At 36.3% G+C, this 17454-nt stretch overlaps 1 protein-coding gene across 2 annotated transcripts in view; it reads left to right on the forward strand.

Moving 5' to 3' along the window:
- Positions 1-2663: 2663 nt before the first annotated feature.
- LOC128018633 (phospholipid-transporting ATPase IH) overlaps positions 2664-17454 on the forward strand; it is a 58673-nt gene continuing 43882 nt past the window's right edge. The window contains exon 1 of one of the 2 annotated variants that reach the window (XM_052604259.1): positions 2664-3098. In XM_052604259.1, the coding sequence (XP_052460219.1) occupies positions 3060-3098 (39 nt within the window). In that variant the 5' untranslated portion in view covers positions 2664-3059. The remainder of the gene's footprint in view (positions 3099-17454) is intronic. The other variant, XM_052604268.1, reaches the window with a different exon arrangement.

Consider the following 17454-nt stretch of genomic DNA (forward strand, 5'->3'; position numbering starts at 1 on the left):
TCTTTTTTCTTTTTTTTTTTTTTTTTACCAAAACACAACAAACGTCAAAAGTCAATCACAGCGCACCATAGACCAACGCTACTTTTGTTTATGATTAAATTTTATTTTATTCCTGTAATTAATTTATAGCAATATGACCCGTTGAATTCATGTTGGAAGCGATGACTGATAAATGTATATAAAATGTATATAAGCAGAGCCCGTCTACGGAGAGCCTTCCCACTCCCTACTAATTCCTATTGTACCGAATTTTGGTTGCAGTTCCACCAGAGTTCCACTGGGGGCGATCGCCATGAGTGCAAAATTAATGGGAGTCTATGGGGCTAGACGGCTAAATTTGTCGCTTTCACCTGATTGCCGTTGAGAAATCTCAGATCTGATTGTAGGTTTTGCAAGTTCAACATGGGTTATAGGTCGAAAGTTGAATGAACAAGTACTTATGTCCTTTCGATTTCTCACAGGTTGAGTTGTTGTTGCCCATAACATGCTAGCATTTTGCTAATGAACGCTGATTGGTCAGTGAATAGGACTGATTACGACCAGAGATAACGCTTGATGGCATCCAAATCAGAATCAGTGGGATCAGAATGTTAAGGCGGACTTTTATGCACAAGTTTTTCTTTTCAACGCAGCAACTTTTTTTTTTTTTTTTTTTTGGTTGCTGGCACTTTTATCTGCCTATTGTTATGTATGTACTGTAAAATTTACACAGAAAATAAATTGAATTTGAGTACTTGTTGTGCTATTCTTGTGTTAAGAAATACCGGATACATATGTATAATATTGCCACCTTAAAAAAACACGAAACAAATATCATGCTAAATAGTGCTAAATATCAGTAAAAAATTAAAAAGGAAAAAAAAATGCTTAAATTGATAAATAGTTCTAAGAGTGGGCAAGGGTTGTCCTATTTCTCATTTCCCAAGGCCGAAAAAAGGTAACAAATTTGGACTGTGTTAATTGTCAAAGCCTACCTGAATTTACGGTGGTTCACGTGGGAGGGAAAGTTGGCCAAATGCCAAGTTGGCTAATGTCCAAAAGAAAGTGCAGAGCACGAAAGCACCAGAGCTGTTAAATAACAAATTTATTATGCATGGAAAGAAATTCTCTTTAAGCACCAAAGTGACTGAAGGATTGCCTTAAAGGAGTATCTGGTCGTACGATGTGTATGACATGATTGACATTTTAAAAGACTTTTTAAAGCAAATAAGTGACTCTAAAAAATCTAACACCCAGCAATGTGTAATTTCTTTGCATCTCCTTTCAAATTCAACATTCAAATTACTAGACAAAAAATTATATTCCGAGAAAAGTGGATTTTGACCTGTGGCAACTGACCTCCATTCATTCTGCACTCGTCCTGTGAGCGCCCTCATATGGAATCAGAATGGAACTGCAACCAGTTCAGAAGCCGGAAGTGTAGTGAGAGTGAAACTTCTCGCCATATTAGACATTCTCTGATATAAGATCAGTATTGACCAAGTTCAGAGGCTGTCATGTATGGATCATCTTACTATGTTATGCAGTTTCGCCCGTTTCAATATGAAAAATAACTTTCATATTGATTCAATGGATTTATTGCATTTTGGAAGAAAAAATAAATAAATTGAATAATAAATCTTTGAAAATCAAATCCTGGATTTAAATTTTTTATGTTATTAGAACCTAAAGATGTTATGTAAAAGTTTAAAACATAAAATAGTGGTTTTCATCTTGCCAAAGAAAACATATTTTTAATAATTTAAATAATTTAACTAATTTGATAGTTTCGTATTTAAATAAATTCATAATTCATAAATACAACATAATAACTTAGATTAAGAATTAGTATATAATAATATCAATAATTATTCGTTGCTATTGAATTTATTATTAAAAAATATAACATGCATTGTATTTATATTTTTTAGCTTGATTACACGATAATAATTAAATTACATTGATTTTATAATCTATAATAGATAAATGTATTTGTTGTTAATTAAGATAATAGTATGATAATATAATATAAATCTATTATTACTATTATTATTATTAAATCTATTATTATCTATATATAAATCTAACACTAGCTTGCTCTATTCTTTTTCTTTTTTATCTATTTTTTATTTATTATATATATTTAAAAGCCCTTGGTACGTGTACTGCGTTTCAGCTAACTGAGACTTGTTATAGTTATAGCACTTATATATCATCGCTCTTTTGTTGTTTTTGATCACTTCCATTGTCCTCATTTGTAAGTCACTTTGGATAAAACTAAAAGCGTCTGCTAAATGACTAAATGTAAATATTATGATGATAATAGTATGATAATAATTATGAAAATACTTATCTGTTAATGTTTTTTTCTTTTATTATTGTAGTTGATAGTTATTCACTTTACCATTTCCCGATCATGTTTCCTTTTTTAATTGTAGCCTAATAGTAATTTTTTTTTTTTTTTTTTTTTTTTTGCAGACGTCAAGTCACCCCACATGTTCCTAAAACACTTGAGAGGGCATGTCATCTCCCTAAACCGGTTTGTTGCCTGATGAGATTTATTGTCAGTAGCTGGACGGGGGAGTGACTGGGGGGGGGGGGGGGGGGGGGCGGCAGAAGAGTGCGCGTGCGCTCACGGGGCTCGTGACGTCTCGGTGCAAACAGACGGGGAGTCGGGAGAGCTCTAATACACCGAGAAGGAGAGCGAGTCAGTACACCAGAGAACAGCCCAGAGGCACGCATGACAAGGAAGGAGTGGCCGGTCCCTTCAAATATTAAGGCACTACCTTGGAAAACGAGAGCTTGTTGTTTTTTCCTCAGTCCGTGTGTATGTAGGTGAAACCGGAGCATGTCACTATGACAACGTGTGGACTTTACATAGTAAGTTAGCCTTCTTCATCTCAGTAGATATCACAGCCGCGGCAGTCGTGTAGGACTGTCAGTTGTCAAGCCTCGAAGAAGCCGTAGAAGACAGTCATGGAACAGAGACTCGCTACAGTGGTCAGCTAGCGTCTTATGTGCCCATTCTTCAAGATCAGAGGAGAAGCCGAGGACAGCGCGCCTGGAGCGGCTCGAGCAGGATGGATTTCAGCAGCCTTCGGAGCCTCATCACTCGATACGTGAGTAACGTACAGACGCTATCGCTCTCTCCAACTTGTTGGTCTGGTTTGCTCTATTTCAAAGGACTGCAGTGCTTCCGATACTGATACACATTTTTGTACTTTAAAGTTGAAATAACATGTTGGATATTCATTTGTCCGTTTTCAAGACATGGATTTATAACTTTTAAGTCTGTCTGTGAATATGGAAAGAGCTAGCAATATAGAATTTTTACAGATACAAATATCATGCTTTCGAAGTTATTACTGCGGTTTAGTTGCGTTTGACTGTGACCTGAAGTCTCAAACGAAATGTTCATGCCTGAGGATGACACCGGCTGAGCTCATGATTGAGAATCACAGCGTACGTTATGAAACATCAAAACTGGAAATTATCCTCAGTTAATTAAAAGGCATTGCGCAGGCGCGGAGGGCAGATGTGGATTAATGATAAAAAAAATGTGCATCGTTTAGTATTGCACACTTGTCAGAGTAAGACGTCACGTAAGTGTGTGTGTGTGTGTGTGTGTGTGTATTTTAAAGCATTAGAAGCACCTGAAGATATCCCAAATCCCATGTTTTGATTTTAAGAACTGTTAGATATGTTTGATTCAAATCGAACTAAATCTCCAGAGAACATCTAACATTCGATCTAAAATAAAATCTAAAATCTGACATTAAATTAACCTGAAAATCTTTTTTTTTTTCACTTCTAATGTTTGTATTTCCTCCCTTAAAATTGTTATTTTGGGCAATTTGTAATGTTTTAGTAAAGATCATCTGGTGGTAGTAATAACATAGTAACAACCAGTTAGTTACTGTAAAAACGATCAAATACCAATTTTTCTTTCATTATTTTGGAATGAACTACAAACAAGTGTGTGCTCCCAGACTAGCTTATCTAGCATATCCATCTTAATTTTGACTAAATGTTTATTTATTTACTTACGTTCCTCTTTTATGATTTTATGATTTGTTTACAGATCGAAAAATCATTCAGAAGTATAACACTTTTATACTTTATTAATTGAAAGTAGCTTAAAGGCTGAAATGCATGTGGCTTTGTGCGTCCGTTAAATAAAACACATCAAATTCTACCTGAAACAAAGTAACACTGCTGCTCTCTACATTGTTTAATTATGTAATCCAATCATTTTCATAGATGTTTTTTAGTCGATAGGTTACTGTATGTCATTCCTACTCAGATTAGATCTGTTATTAAGCCACTTATCACTCAGTATAGGTACGAGTACATACTAAACCAACTGTCCAAGCTGTTGGGGGTTAGAGAAAGAGATTTGCTCAATAACTGAATCAAATAATGTTGTCAAGCTTAGTATGAGTTAAACGTGGGATCATGTAAGGTTAAGGACATTAGGACAAAAGTATAATAAATGTTATAATAAACATGTTAGACACAATTTGGAATAACATTTCAGTGGTTTCTTTATGTTGAGTTTGTTGGTAAAGTAACTGAAATGGTAAAAAAGCCTATAAAACTGCATGAGTATTTAGTTCTCCATCACTGAAGGTCATATGAATCTGTATGCTCTAGTCTGTCACTGTAGGTTGACATGCAAACAGAGGAGCAAAATCTCTTGCACTGTCTAGACAGTCTGTAGAAAAGCTGATGAAAAGATGAAAAGTGTGCGATAAACACGTGAAGAGTAATGGATGTGTCACGTCTCAAACACCTCTCACCCGTCTGTACGTATACAGTATTTGCGCTTCGTTTGCTAAGGTTTTACGGTAAACCATGTAATACATAGGGCTCCACAATAAACAAACACATTTGTTTTTGTCATTTTTATTAAACATGTTCTATATAGATATTATTCATGTTTATATAAGTTTTAGTTGTAATTATTTTAAGACATAAATTAATTTAAGAAGTTGCCCTGCCATCGAGCTCAATTAAAATACTGTAAGTTGAAGGTTTTGAAAAAATCTTTTTTTTAGTTTAGGTTAGTTTTAGTTAATAACCCTGGGTTCCTGTGTCACCTAATATTACATTTGTTGATCATATTCGTGGTTTTCATACTTTACAGAGATCTTTTCGACCAGTTAAAAAAATGGTGGGATTATTAAATCAAATGTTTTATTGTTGAGCACTGCACACATTATGGAAAGGTTATCATTAAACCTTCAAAATCATGTTTGCATCATTGAGGTTTGAGAACACTGCTTCATTTGAAATGCAAAGCAATAAAATCCAAGTGATTATTTCTAAACTTTGAGATGAATTTATCCTGAGGGAAAGTTTAAACATTTATGAAAGATACAGTAAATGCAAGTCAGTTTTGCTTGGAAATCAGCAGTTTGTTTATCCCACCCTAACCGTTCATTTAGAGAGCTAGGTCATGAGATCGGACGGAGTGTGTTAGTCATGTGTGTGTGCCTGTGAAAAGCACAGTCCACCCCACTGCTCTTTGATCTAATGTGTGGTAATGCAGGTTGGCAGGGTGAGAGGAGAAAGGCAAATGAGAGTACAAGAGGGGAAGAGAGATGGAGCGAGAGAAGACAAGAAGAGAGGAGGATGGAGAGTGAGATGGGTCAGAGGAGATGAGAAATAATACCCTGTGTGGTTTTGACTGGCTCAGACAACAAAGGAAGTGACAGTGGAATGATTCGTTCCACCTGTAGTAGCACTCACTTCCAGAGTCTGTCTGCTGAATGGGCAGATTCACTGGAGGAACGTAAATATGAAATGGAAATCTGAAACCTCTTTTAACATGCAAAGCTCATCATTTTTAGTTCAGCCAGATTTGTAAGTCGGAAATTGTTGTCTGCCTTCTTGTCTGGAAGAATGTTTTCTGTTTGAGAAAGAATATATTAGATAAGAATGCATAGTAAGCATGTCAGAATTATTAGTTGGAATCCAAATATGCTTATTTAAGATTAGGTGTGTAATTTCTTTCAGTTTACAAATACTTCAAATTCTTCCCCAGCCTATTCTATGGGACTATATTTAGCCATTTGTAGGCAGAATCTCGCTACAAAGTGAAAACTCAGTTATTAAGAATTTTTATTTTAATAAATCTTCGCTCTCTTCTATACTCCAATTTTGTAAAATGTAGTATTCTGTTATACAAAAAAAAAATCATACTTTAGCTGCAGTATATTATATGCATACTACTTCTACTCAGAACAAAGCAAATAAAAAAAAATTGGCAGATTTTTTGATTTCATAATCTAATAATTGTTCTTATATGTAAACAATGCTTACAATGATCAACATGACAGAACAAGTTTCCAGTGCTTTATCCCTGTAGAAGAAGGCAACCTTCACAGGTTCTGAATCATTTCCAGCCTTGGACAGGAAGTAGCATGACTGCCCATATCCGGTCCCAGGAGGCTTTGAGGTAATTTGAGCTCTGTGTACAGAGGAAATCTCATTGTCTGTGGTCAGCATCAGGAAAGACTGAGCATGAGCAGAAGTATGATTCAGCTGGTCAGACAATAAAACAACATAGAAAGTCATGCCAAGCCAGTTCATACATAAATATTTCTTTTTCCAAGTATGACCATTCAATTTAATTTAATTACCTGGAATTTGCTGTAATTTGTACTTAAGAATTGAATTTAAACTTAAGAATTGATTAGAACACTGATTGACATTGTAAAGAAAAAAAGTCAGTCGAAAACAGAAAATGTACTGATCATTTTCTGCCAGAAGGGAAAACATCTAGAGGCTTGTAATGCTAAGAGATGTTTACCTAAAACTGCAGTGCAGAATACTGTTGTTTAAAATATGTTGTTGCATAATATTTCACAAGCAACACACATTTTATCAATAAATCCAACTTAATGCAACACTTTAGAGCACATCAACCAACACAGTGAGGGCTAGGAACTAGCTGACCAAGCAAAGATAAATAAAACTATATCATTAAGACAACCAACACAATCAGTTCGTAGCTTATGTCATTGTTTGTTCCCGGATAGTAACACCCATCCACAAATCTGAACAAACCATATGTGGATATTTACTGTATGTGTGTCTTATGATTAATCACGTTGGTTTAATAAAGCTAACAGCAGCAGATCAGGGATTTGTTGTCAAAGGAACAGTTAATGCAAATTAACATTCTGTCATCGCTTACTTCCTCTGATGTCTTTATGAACCAGTATGATTTTCCTTTTTTCCATATAGGCTAGCAGAATTAAAATTTTTGTGTGAAGTTTTAGACTGCTGAGGACTGTAGCACGCGCAGAGACATCTGCATGTTCACCATTCATCCTGTAAACAGCGGACACTGATCCGTGAACCTGATCCTGAAAGGATAAATGATTTGTTGGTAATCAATATGGATGATGAAATTATAATCATTATTGTCACACTTGACATGTTTGACATAGTTCATCTGAAGTTCATGGTCTGCGCCTTTATTCACGGAGTAAAGAGTTGTGTTAGGAAATGACTAGAAGATTTTTGCCATAAAAAAGCTTAATGTTTTCTCTCAAACTTATTTAGACTTTTTATTCAAGCAGCCTGCTGCATTCCATTCTGAGCACCTGATAAATGACAGCAAACTGTCAGCCGAACACTGGTCCCTCAGGGTCAGTCAAACAGAAAAATGATCTAATGACTGGTGCTGAGGTCAACCATGATGTAATAATGCTGATGTTTGTTCCCCAGTGGATTTGTCACTGGATTTGTGTTCGGTAAAGAATATAATCTGAGGTGGGGCAATAATTGTAGCTGTAGCTTTCTGTTCCTAGCTCTATCTGTCAGTGGATCACCAGCTTTCTGACAGATAGGCAACAGTTAGTGAGACTGGGGATATTCATGTCAAACAGCCGCTCCACCAACACTGGTGCCCCTCAGGGATGTGTTCTCTCCCCTCTGCTGTTCTCCCTGTACACCAACGACTGCACCTCTAAAGACCCCTCTGTCAAGCTCCTGAAATTTGCAGACGACACTACAGTCATCGGCCTCATGCATTACCCCTTCATCTTAGTACATCCTTTATTTATTTACCTACATTTTTTTTGTCTGTGTGTTGTTGTCTCTGTGTACTGGAAGCTTATTTGGCAAAAAAAGCTCTTTCTGATTCTGATTCTGATTCTGAAACAGGCTGTGTGCAAGAAAAAATGCTTTCTCATCAAAGAAAACTTAAAGGTCAGAAAGACATGGTCATGTTTTGACAGAATTGTCACCTTCCATAAAAATATAGCAATTTCTCTCAAGCAGAAAATAGTGTGATTCAAAAAGTGGCAGCCCCCCCCCCCCCCCCACCACCACCTCTGCCTTGCACAACTTCACAAAAACTGTAAAAAATGCCTAGGAGCATATTACACTCAAAGCAAAATAAAAAGTATTTTATAATATATACTTGTTTATTCATATTTTGGAAATATTTCTTGGGCATGTCTAAACAGTTGAATCAAACTTTGCAATCAAAGACTACAGTGTAGAGACAAATACATTTAAGAGAGAAGCTTAAGATAGAAACCAGCAAAAAGCCTTGAGCTTGGAGTTGTTGGGTGTGACCTGTTTAGGTTCACTTAAGTTGTCCTTAGAAAGACAACATGCTGTGACAAGCAGAGAATGCTGTTCATTCGTTAGGATCTGTATTTTTCTTTTTTCTTTTTTAGACGGGTTTTGAATTATTTTCTTAAACGTTATTACAGTTATTTTAAAATTATAATGAAGAAATTTCAAAGATGTAGAAGTTATTTTAATGTTCACTCAGATTCTTGAAGCTTTCTTGATGAATTTTTCCTGTTAATCAAGATTAGCTTGATATAGGCTACTCGCCAACTCGAAGCTACTCCGAATGCCCTTTATGATAAAAACTTGTTGTAACTTTTGCTCTCTTATAAAGTACTTTAGCTCTGGAGGGTTTACTGCACTTTTAATGCAACATCAGAGGAAAAAGCCACTGGAATAATGGCTTATTGATAGCTGTGAAATTGAATTGGGCTTGTTAAAAGAACACATGACCCTCCACTCGATAGCAATAGAGAAGTCTGAATGCCATTGAATGGGCAGGTATTTATTTGAAAGAGGATTTTTGGCATTACATTTAGCTTCAATATAGAGGGAGCGGAGTAAGAAAGAAAGGATTTGTTTGAAATGGAGCATAACCTTCACTCTATGTAAACGTTTTTTTTTTTCAACTTTATTTCTCTTAATCTTTGGGAATGTTATCTTGTTTACTAAATTCATATCTATAAACGTAAATGAAAAAATAATCTGTCATCATGATTTCAAAGATCTGTGTATCTGCCAGCCCTTCTCAAGACTTCCCTGAATGCTTACACAGATGATGTATAGAAATATATTGATGTTTGGTTTGAGTTATTCAACAGACATTCTTTGCTGAGTCAGACTGTCTTTTTATGAAAGGGTCGTTGAGTTTATGCAGTGTACCCACAGATCGATGGAAGCATTTACAAGGGCAGTACATCCAGGTGTCCCTGCCTGCTGGGAATTGAAATTCACATTGCACTTGTTCCTTTGCTGACCTGAGATCAGTTTAACAGTCTGTCTGATGGTTGTTTTAGGCAAAGGATGGACAAACTAGTCCCAGATCAGTGTGAAAGGAAAGATTAAGGTTAGCATTTTTAGAGCTGACTTTGCATTGCATCTAATCTTGAAAGGTTCATGAAATTATCTGTTAGATTAAAAGTGCTAGTTTTAGTATTTGATGTGTGTTTGGCTTTCCACGGATGTCCAGATGGAAGTTTCATGAATGCGTAACGTAAACAAGTGTTTTACATATCCATTAATCTATGAAAAACTACATCCTACCCTTCACTTGTCCTCGCTCACTTTTTCTTTTCATCCTATGCCACCATCACTAGAAACATTGAATGCTCTAAAGGAGATTAATTCAACAGAAGAGTTCAGCGGATGAAGCTGCCAAAAGTTCTGGTCATGTGATCTCACCCCTGTCTGATCCCATAAAGCCTCAGGTGGTAAGAACCAGGCCGGGAAGGCACAGAGAGATGGACTGGAATGGGTATTTTGGATATTTATATTAAATATTGGAATTTGTAGGGTATGTTACAGTAGAACAATGTCAAGGTCTGTTAGTAGCTGGAAGGTTTTGTCTGTCCACCAGTGGAGCTATTTGAATATAATCGAGAGACGAAATAGGCAATAGACTGATAAGACTGCCAATGAAGAAAGCTGCTATCATCTCACTGCTCTTTAGGCATTGTGTGTATGTGTATGTGTATGTGTGTGTGTCAGTCCAACAAAAGCAGTCCTTGTCTGAGCCACTCACAAACAGAGCATGTGACGTACTGTGGTTGGGGAATCTAAACAACTAAACTTACGGGATGGAAACTGATGGGACAAAATGCATGGCCGTTAACAGTGTGACCCTGTGCCTTCCAGTTCCCCATAGATCTGTGCTATATATTCTGATAATGAGAAAGGAAACAAAGCGTCACACTTTGTAACAAAATATTCCCAGGCGACTCTCCACATGTTCGGATGATGTACTGCCTGCTTTATGCAGGTGCAAGAAACATAGGAAAGTAGATAACAGTAACACCACAGCCAAACACTCTAACTGTGCTCAATCATGCAGAGCCACAGCTCTGTCACATGTCAACACACACTCACCGGTGGATCTGTGTGAAGCTACAATAATAAGATGATTTCGCTTTTGATCAAAGTGACATTTAAAGTGCTGTATTGTCAGAAAATATGTTTTTATGTTGCAAAAACATCAGATTTCAAGCAATCTGTATATTTGTTTATTTATTTTTTATAATTAATTTTATTTTACAAGATAACTTGGAAATTTAACCTAACCACTATTTTACACATTTATTTATTGAAATTAGCCATAGCAAATGGATTTTCATTATATTTGATATTACGTATTTTATGAATTATTATAAATTGAATTGTTGTAATACAATTTATATAATATACTAAAATGTTATTGTAATTGTATTTTTTAATTATCTTAATTATCTTTAATTATCTATAGTATGCATAATAGTACATTCATGTCTGTGTGTGTGTGTGTATATATATATATATATATATATATATATATGCACACACTTTTTATATAAGATTTTGCATTACTAATGATTTTCAGTTTAAACGTCCAGATCTTAAATCACTCTACCAATCCAACCCACTACATTTGTTGTTTTAGAAGCTCTGTTGCTGTACATGTAAGTAATGGGAATTAAAGCTCATGCAATATTTTTTTTTACCCATCAGGGTGGATTATCAAGACTAACATGTTTGTCTTCCTTCCTGCTGGTTTGCTTAATTATGTATGAGATCAAAGTCACAGATGAAGTAATGTTATTAACATGCCCAGGACTCATTATGATTGTAATATTAGTACTCCCTGTGAGGAGGCTACTTAATGAGCACAGGCGAATTAGCCAGGCACCATGCTGCCTAATACCAATCTCTATACAGCCAAGAAAGTTGATTTAGTGATCGCAGAGCCTCAATTGTAGTAATTTGCATAGTGCGCTATAGAATTATAATTAGAGATGCAATGATTCACTCATCTCACGATGTTATACAATTCACGAAATTGATTGTACAATACGATTTTCTCTCAATTTTTTTGATGCACAAAGATGCTGCATATATAATATTTAAATTGTAATTAGATTGTATAATATTAAAATGTGAAGCAAAAAACAGAATAATCTGACTTTAACTTTGTGAAACTATACTGCATTAAACATCTGAAAAATATACAGTATAAGGGATAAATGACCGCAGGTGGTGCTTATGGAACAGCAGCAATATAGCATTTCCTTGATTAAACCAAAGAGGACCAGCAACTGTTTAGAAAGTTACATAGAATATGAGATGTACATTTTCGTCACTTTTACTCAAGCAGAAGGAGAAGAAGAATTTACTATTGGAGGCATTCACTGTTGCCAGATCTTTCCTCATTAATCAAGTCTTGTAAAGGCATATGGCCAATACAGTTGGCTGTCATTACTCTTGTAGGAGCACTACTCAGTTGAAAACCATAAAGCTGCCAGGATTAGAAGGTGTGAAGGAATTTGCTGCCATCTTTTCCTTACATTTACTTTTAACTCTCCTCATTTGAGTACATGCTGTGGCAATGGGCAATTTCTTACCAGGGGCTCAGAAGAAGCAGGAGCATTGATTTATTAAGAGTCTGCAATTTAAACCAAACCTCATGAGAGCACCTGGCTTTTTTCGCCAGCTCCATTTGCCAGCATGGCTCATTAATGAATAGAGGGATAATAGTCGCCGCCGTCTGTGACTCTCAGTGACGCCAAGAGAATATGCTGTTTTAGACTCCAGAATTACTTGTGATTAACTGGTGCTATCACCAATGATGATGGCATTTGGCATCTTCCTCCATGGGACATTTGAAAATTAAGATTTTACGGTATGATGCAGTTTCTTATGAACACAACCCATTCTTTTGAGTGACCATTTATTGTTTTGACAATGATATGTTGTAATGGATGAGATAAATAAAGGGACAATTATTACCAATGAGCGCCCATGGTCAGTTTAAATAGGAAGCTGCTTTCTTCTGTGGCTGAATAATGTAGGCGGGTGGACATGTGTACAGGGTCATGATCATCACATTTAATATCCTGGACTCATCTGACCTACTTAGCTTTAGACGTAGACAACACTAAAGGCTGTAAGCAACATCTTAAGGTTTTTATAGTAGTTACCTGAATAAACTGGTTCCTGATTGTCAACCCTTTCATTTGCCAACACTTTCAAGGACTGTAGTATGCAATATCGTTTCTAAAAATTAAAACTTCTTTTTTGGCATCTGTGGTTCCATGAGTAATCTTTAACATCTATGGAACATTTACATTGGACGAAAGGTTCTTTAGAGTGTAACATGGTTTTGTAGATAATTAAAATGTTCTTCAAACCGGTTCACCCCAAAATGGTTCATCTATGCCATTTTGTAAGCTTTATTTTTAGGATTATACCATTGAAAATGTATTAATATGAATGAACAGGTATCCAGAACATTTAAGGCTCAGCAGCTCAGAATCTTGTTCTATTGACCTATTTTTCTTCCCTAGGGGATTTTGAGGGGCCCAAAGATAGATATAGATTTTAACACTCTTGGATATACGCTTGCCCACCTTCTTGTGGATAATCAAGCGGCCCTGTATCTTGCACAGGAATGTCTCAACTCTTTCTGTATCTCATCTTAGAGCTGAATTTACTGACCTGTGTGAGCTGAAGACGGGCAAAGAGGTTGAAGCGACAGCCGGATCAAGCGTTGTGTATTCACACAGGGAAAAGCTGTTAATGGGCACAGCCAGGACCCCACAATCCTTTGAGTCTCTGGATGATAAAGCATGTGTATGAAGATTGAGAGGTTGAGAGAGTTCTTAGTGGTTTCATTGTGAAACAGAGGGCTAAGCCACCTTATTAATATTAGTCTGAGAGAAATTGCCCTTCCTTGTGTTATACAGTAAGGGTGAGTTCCTTAGAGAGCTCAATAGTATAATGAGAATAATAGGATACTATAACAATATAAAAGTCTACATAATAATGGTAGAGGTTCTGCATGACTCCTATTATATTTGTCCAGCTGTCTTTGGGAAGAATTGCTTTCCTTAACAGTAATATTTGACTGACAAAGAAGCTTAAAGTTATGCAAAAATACAGAGCAGTATGTGTTCTAAACAATCCAAGACTTTAGTTGTTTACAGTTAAAACGTTGTAACTTGCCATTTTAACATATATTCATTAACAACCACTGGAACATTTTTGAGCTATAAATTGGTATACTCTTGAGTTTGACTGCTGACCATGAGCAAGACTGGGAGTTTGATATAGTTTTTATCCAACGGTTCACATATTCAAGAGCTCTGACTTTTGGGATCGGAAATCGTAAAATGGCTTGAGGGTGTATAACTGATAACCTAAAGTCATCTCAGATTTCCTTTTCTTTCTTCTCTTTAAGATGCATGTTCTGCGTGTGTAATGTTTGCCTACGACTTTCAGAAATGTTTTCCCAGAGTCTTAAATTGGACATCTTATGTTGCACTGACCATTCTCACATTCTGTAAGTCACGTGTCTGTTATCTCAACATATGGACACATGAGAACGTTCTGCGGCAGTCTGTGTTAAACACTGCTGTGCAATGGTAGATTTCAGCCATGTGCTGGGCTTACTGAAAGTCACTGGCAGGTGGAAGAAACAGACAGATTATGTAACAACCATTTTTTGCTGAAAGATAAAAGCTGAAGGGCTATATCACTGATTGCATGGGAATTGAATGGGATGGGGCTGAGCGAGCTCCACTCAATTCAGTCAAGGCTCTATCATCACCATGTGTGACATTACCTGACTGAAGCCAGTGATGTGAAACCTTACGCAACAGCTCATTTTATATTTATACAGGAAGTGTTAATGCCGAGGTATTAGTGAGCATTTTTACAGTATGTTTATGAAAACACTATTAAAGTGCAGTAAGTGTGAACAAATAGGAAAAAATGATCAGATTTGTAGTGGGAATGTAGTCAACTTTATGGATAAAAGATTTAACTTGACAGAACTCAAAACACGCGGCAGGAACAAACAGGAAGTCATCCATCTGTTCTGATTAAGCTTCATTCTATGAAACTCATGCATTTTGATGAGGATATTTTAAAAGTAATTAATTTGTAGGATTTTAAAATCTGACCTACAAGTACATTGTTTTTATGGTGTTAATAAATTGCTATTTTCCATTTCAATCTAAATTGTATCAAAACTTAAAGGGGTCATATGATACAATTTCAAGTTTTCCCTTCTCTTTGGAGTGTTAAAGCTGTTCGTGAATAGATAAGATCTCTAAAGTTGCAAAGACTGAAGTCTCAAACCCAAAGAGATATTCTTTATAAAAGTAAAGACCCGTCCACACACCCCAAATCACCTACTTTAAACATGCCGCCACATGTCTACATCACTGTGTGGAAAGATTTGCATAACATTTACGCAAAGAAAGAGGGTGTAACTTTGATTGTCGCTGTAGTATTGTTGCTGCCGCTGCCTATCAATACATGGCATCACAGTATGGTAAGGGGTGTAACATTTTCGTCACACGCTCGGGGTATCCGGCCAATCACGACACCCTGGATAGCTGTTTAAAAATCAACACGTTTCAGAAAGGCGGCACATAGAGGAGAAACAATATTGTACTGTATGTGGAAAATAATGTGTGTGTTTTTTTTTTTACCTTAAACCGCATAAACATTTCATTACACCAGATACACAAAATATGTAATTTTTTTAGCAACGTCGTATAACCCCTTTAAAACAAAGTAATGAACATATTTGATAACAAAAATGTGTGTTATATACAGTGTGTAGGCTATTCGCTTGTTAAGTCTGACGTCACGTAGCAGCGCTTCCGTGTCCAAACGCTCTATCAGTTACCATGAGAAAACAACAAAAGGTGCTAATATAAACTCACAATGTGATAGAATATTAGCGAAAAAGTTATAATCTTAACCTTTAACTCCATACCGAAGTCCCAGATAGCCAGACAATGAAAATATAAATATTAAAAAAATATTAAAAAATTATTTGTGTTTGGGACGCTGTGAGCAGGGAGACTATAGTGTAAACCGTAAGTTTGAAAGCGTTTAGCTTAAATGATTAATATGAATAAACAGTGCTCATAAATGGCTGCTGAGGTCGTATTCTCAAGTGAAGTGAGTTGAGGCTTGGACCCGGAAACAGCGCTTCTTACGTCATCACTTAACAACCGAATAGGACAGTTGGGTGTTGCTTTTAAACACTGTAAAAGGCTGTGTTACTGTACTTTAGAACACAAGTGAATGTCTGGAATTCATAAAAAAACTAAATATTCTGGTCATTCAGTTCTTATATAGAGTATACATAAAATATAAAATATGATCACACTCTTTAATGCTCTATGGCTGTAGAACGTATACGTTTGTGTATATGTGTGAATTAGTGTGTGTAAAGACATTACACTGCAGAGAAGTGAAGCCTAGCAGAGCTTCTATATGACTCATTTGGTAAGTGGGTTAATTAGAGTGACCCACTAAAGAGGAGCAAACGTGTTTTAATGTGAGGTGAATGATAAAAGTGCTTGCTGTGGGTCAGGACCACTGGGAGCTTGTGAACACCCTGAGAGACTGTATCTTATGAATCCCGAATCGGATCAAGAAAGGGTTGCTCCTGTCTAATCATACATCATCAAAACAATATATACAGTATAAAAGTTTTACAGTAAATGAGAGACTAAATAGTGAACATGCATCTATATTGTAATGGCTAGCTCAAAGAAATTAAGAAGTAGAAATAAAATAATATACATTTTGCTGATTAAGAGAAAATAATAACAACTTGACAGAAAGCAGGAGTGAATTAGAAGTGATATTCCTTTTATTTCTCTGGAAGTATCCTTGAAATCTCTAACTGAAAACAGACAAGCATATGGCTTTATGCTTTATGATATTTTAGATGAAATGGCCAGACAGATTTATTGATTTGTTTTGGCAAGTACTATGACATCAGTCTATAGATCTGGGATACTATTAAAGAGCCACACAGATGGGAAATCAGAAATGACCTGTATTACAGTGTATGATGTAGCTGTCCATCTGTGTAAACAATGTGCAAATAATTAAACCAAAAAGTACACGATTTATAAAGTTATTGGCTTCTAAAGTAAGGAGTCGACTCTGAATCGCTGAAACGAGTCGTTATAGATTTCAAATCTTTTGCCTATCTCTATGTACGTCACTAGGAACACTAGTACCGTCTGGGGAGAAACGGAACTCTGACCTGCCCCACCCCCCACACAGACGCTCTGGTTGGTGTGAGAGCATCATGTCGAGGAGACCGTTTGTTTTATTTTCACCATCATCTGATCACCATCATATGTGTGTTTCAGCCACACCTCCTGGTCACGTTGAGTCCCCGTGGCTCTGGTCCTGAGGCTGGTCACATGCTAGCAAAGATTAATTATTGTGTCGGGTTGAGAGAGGGGGTTAGAGTGTTTAAGTGATTAATCCTAAAACATTCTGGAAGGCACTAGCCGTTTATTCTAACCGGTTATATATTATACCAGTTATGCACATATTGCTGACTGCTCAAGAGAGTGCTGCACATCTGGTCCAAGCTGCTGGCTGTTTTAAGGGGCTCTAAACATCTGTTTGATCTGTACACAGACAGACAAGAGATGACACATGCCCTCTGTGCTTTCCCATGCTTGGCCACTGATGTATTATGGGTTGTGACCAATGCATGTCAACTAGATTACCTTGGGCATGTGCTTAGTCTTTAATTATTTTGTGTATGGACTCGTAATGCTTTGGTTAATTTTTTCTAACAGTCCGCCATCTAACAACAACAACAACAACAGCAGTAATTGTTGCTTATTTATTTATTTTTTCTATCCATTG

This window comes from Carassius gibelio, chromosome A1, assembly GCF_023724105.1.
Source record: "Carassius gibelio isolate Cgi1373 ecotype wild population from Czech Republic chromosome A1, carGib1.2-hapl.c, whole genome shotgun sequence".
Taxonomy (NCBI): Eukaryota; Metazoa; Chordata; class Actinopteri; order Cypriniformes; family Cyprinidae; genus Carassius; species Carassius gibelio.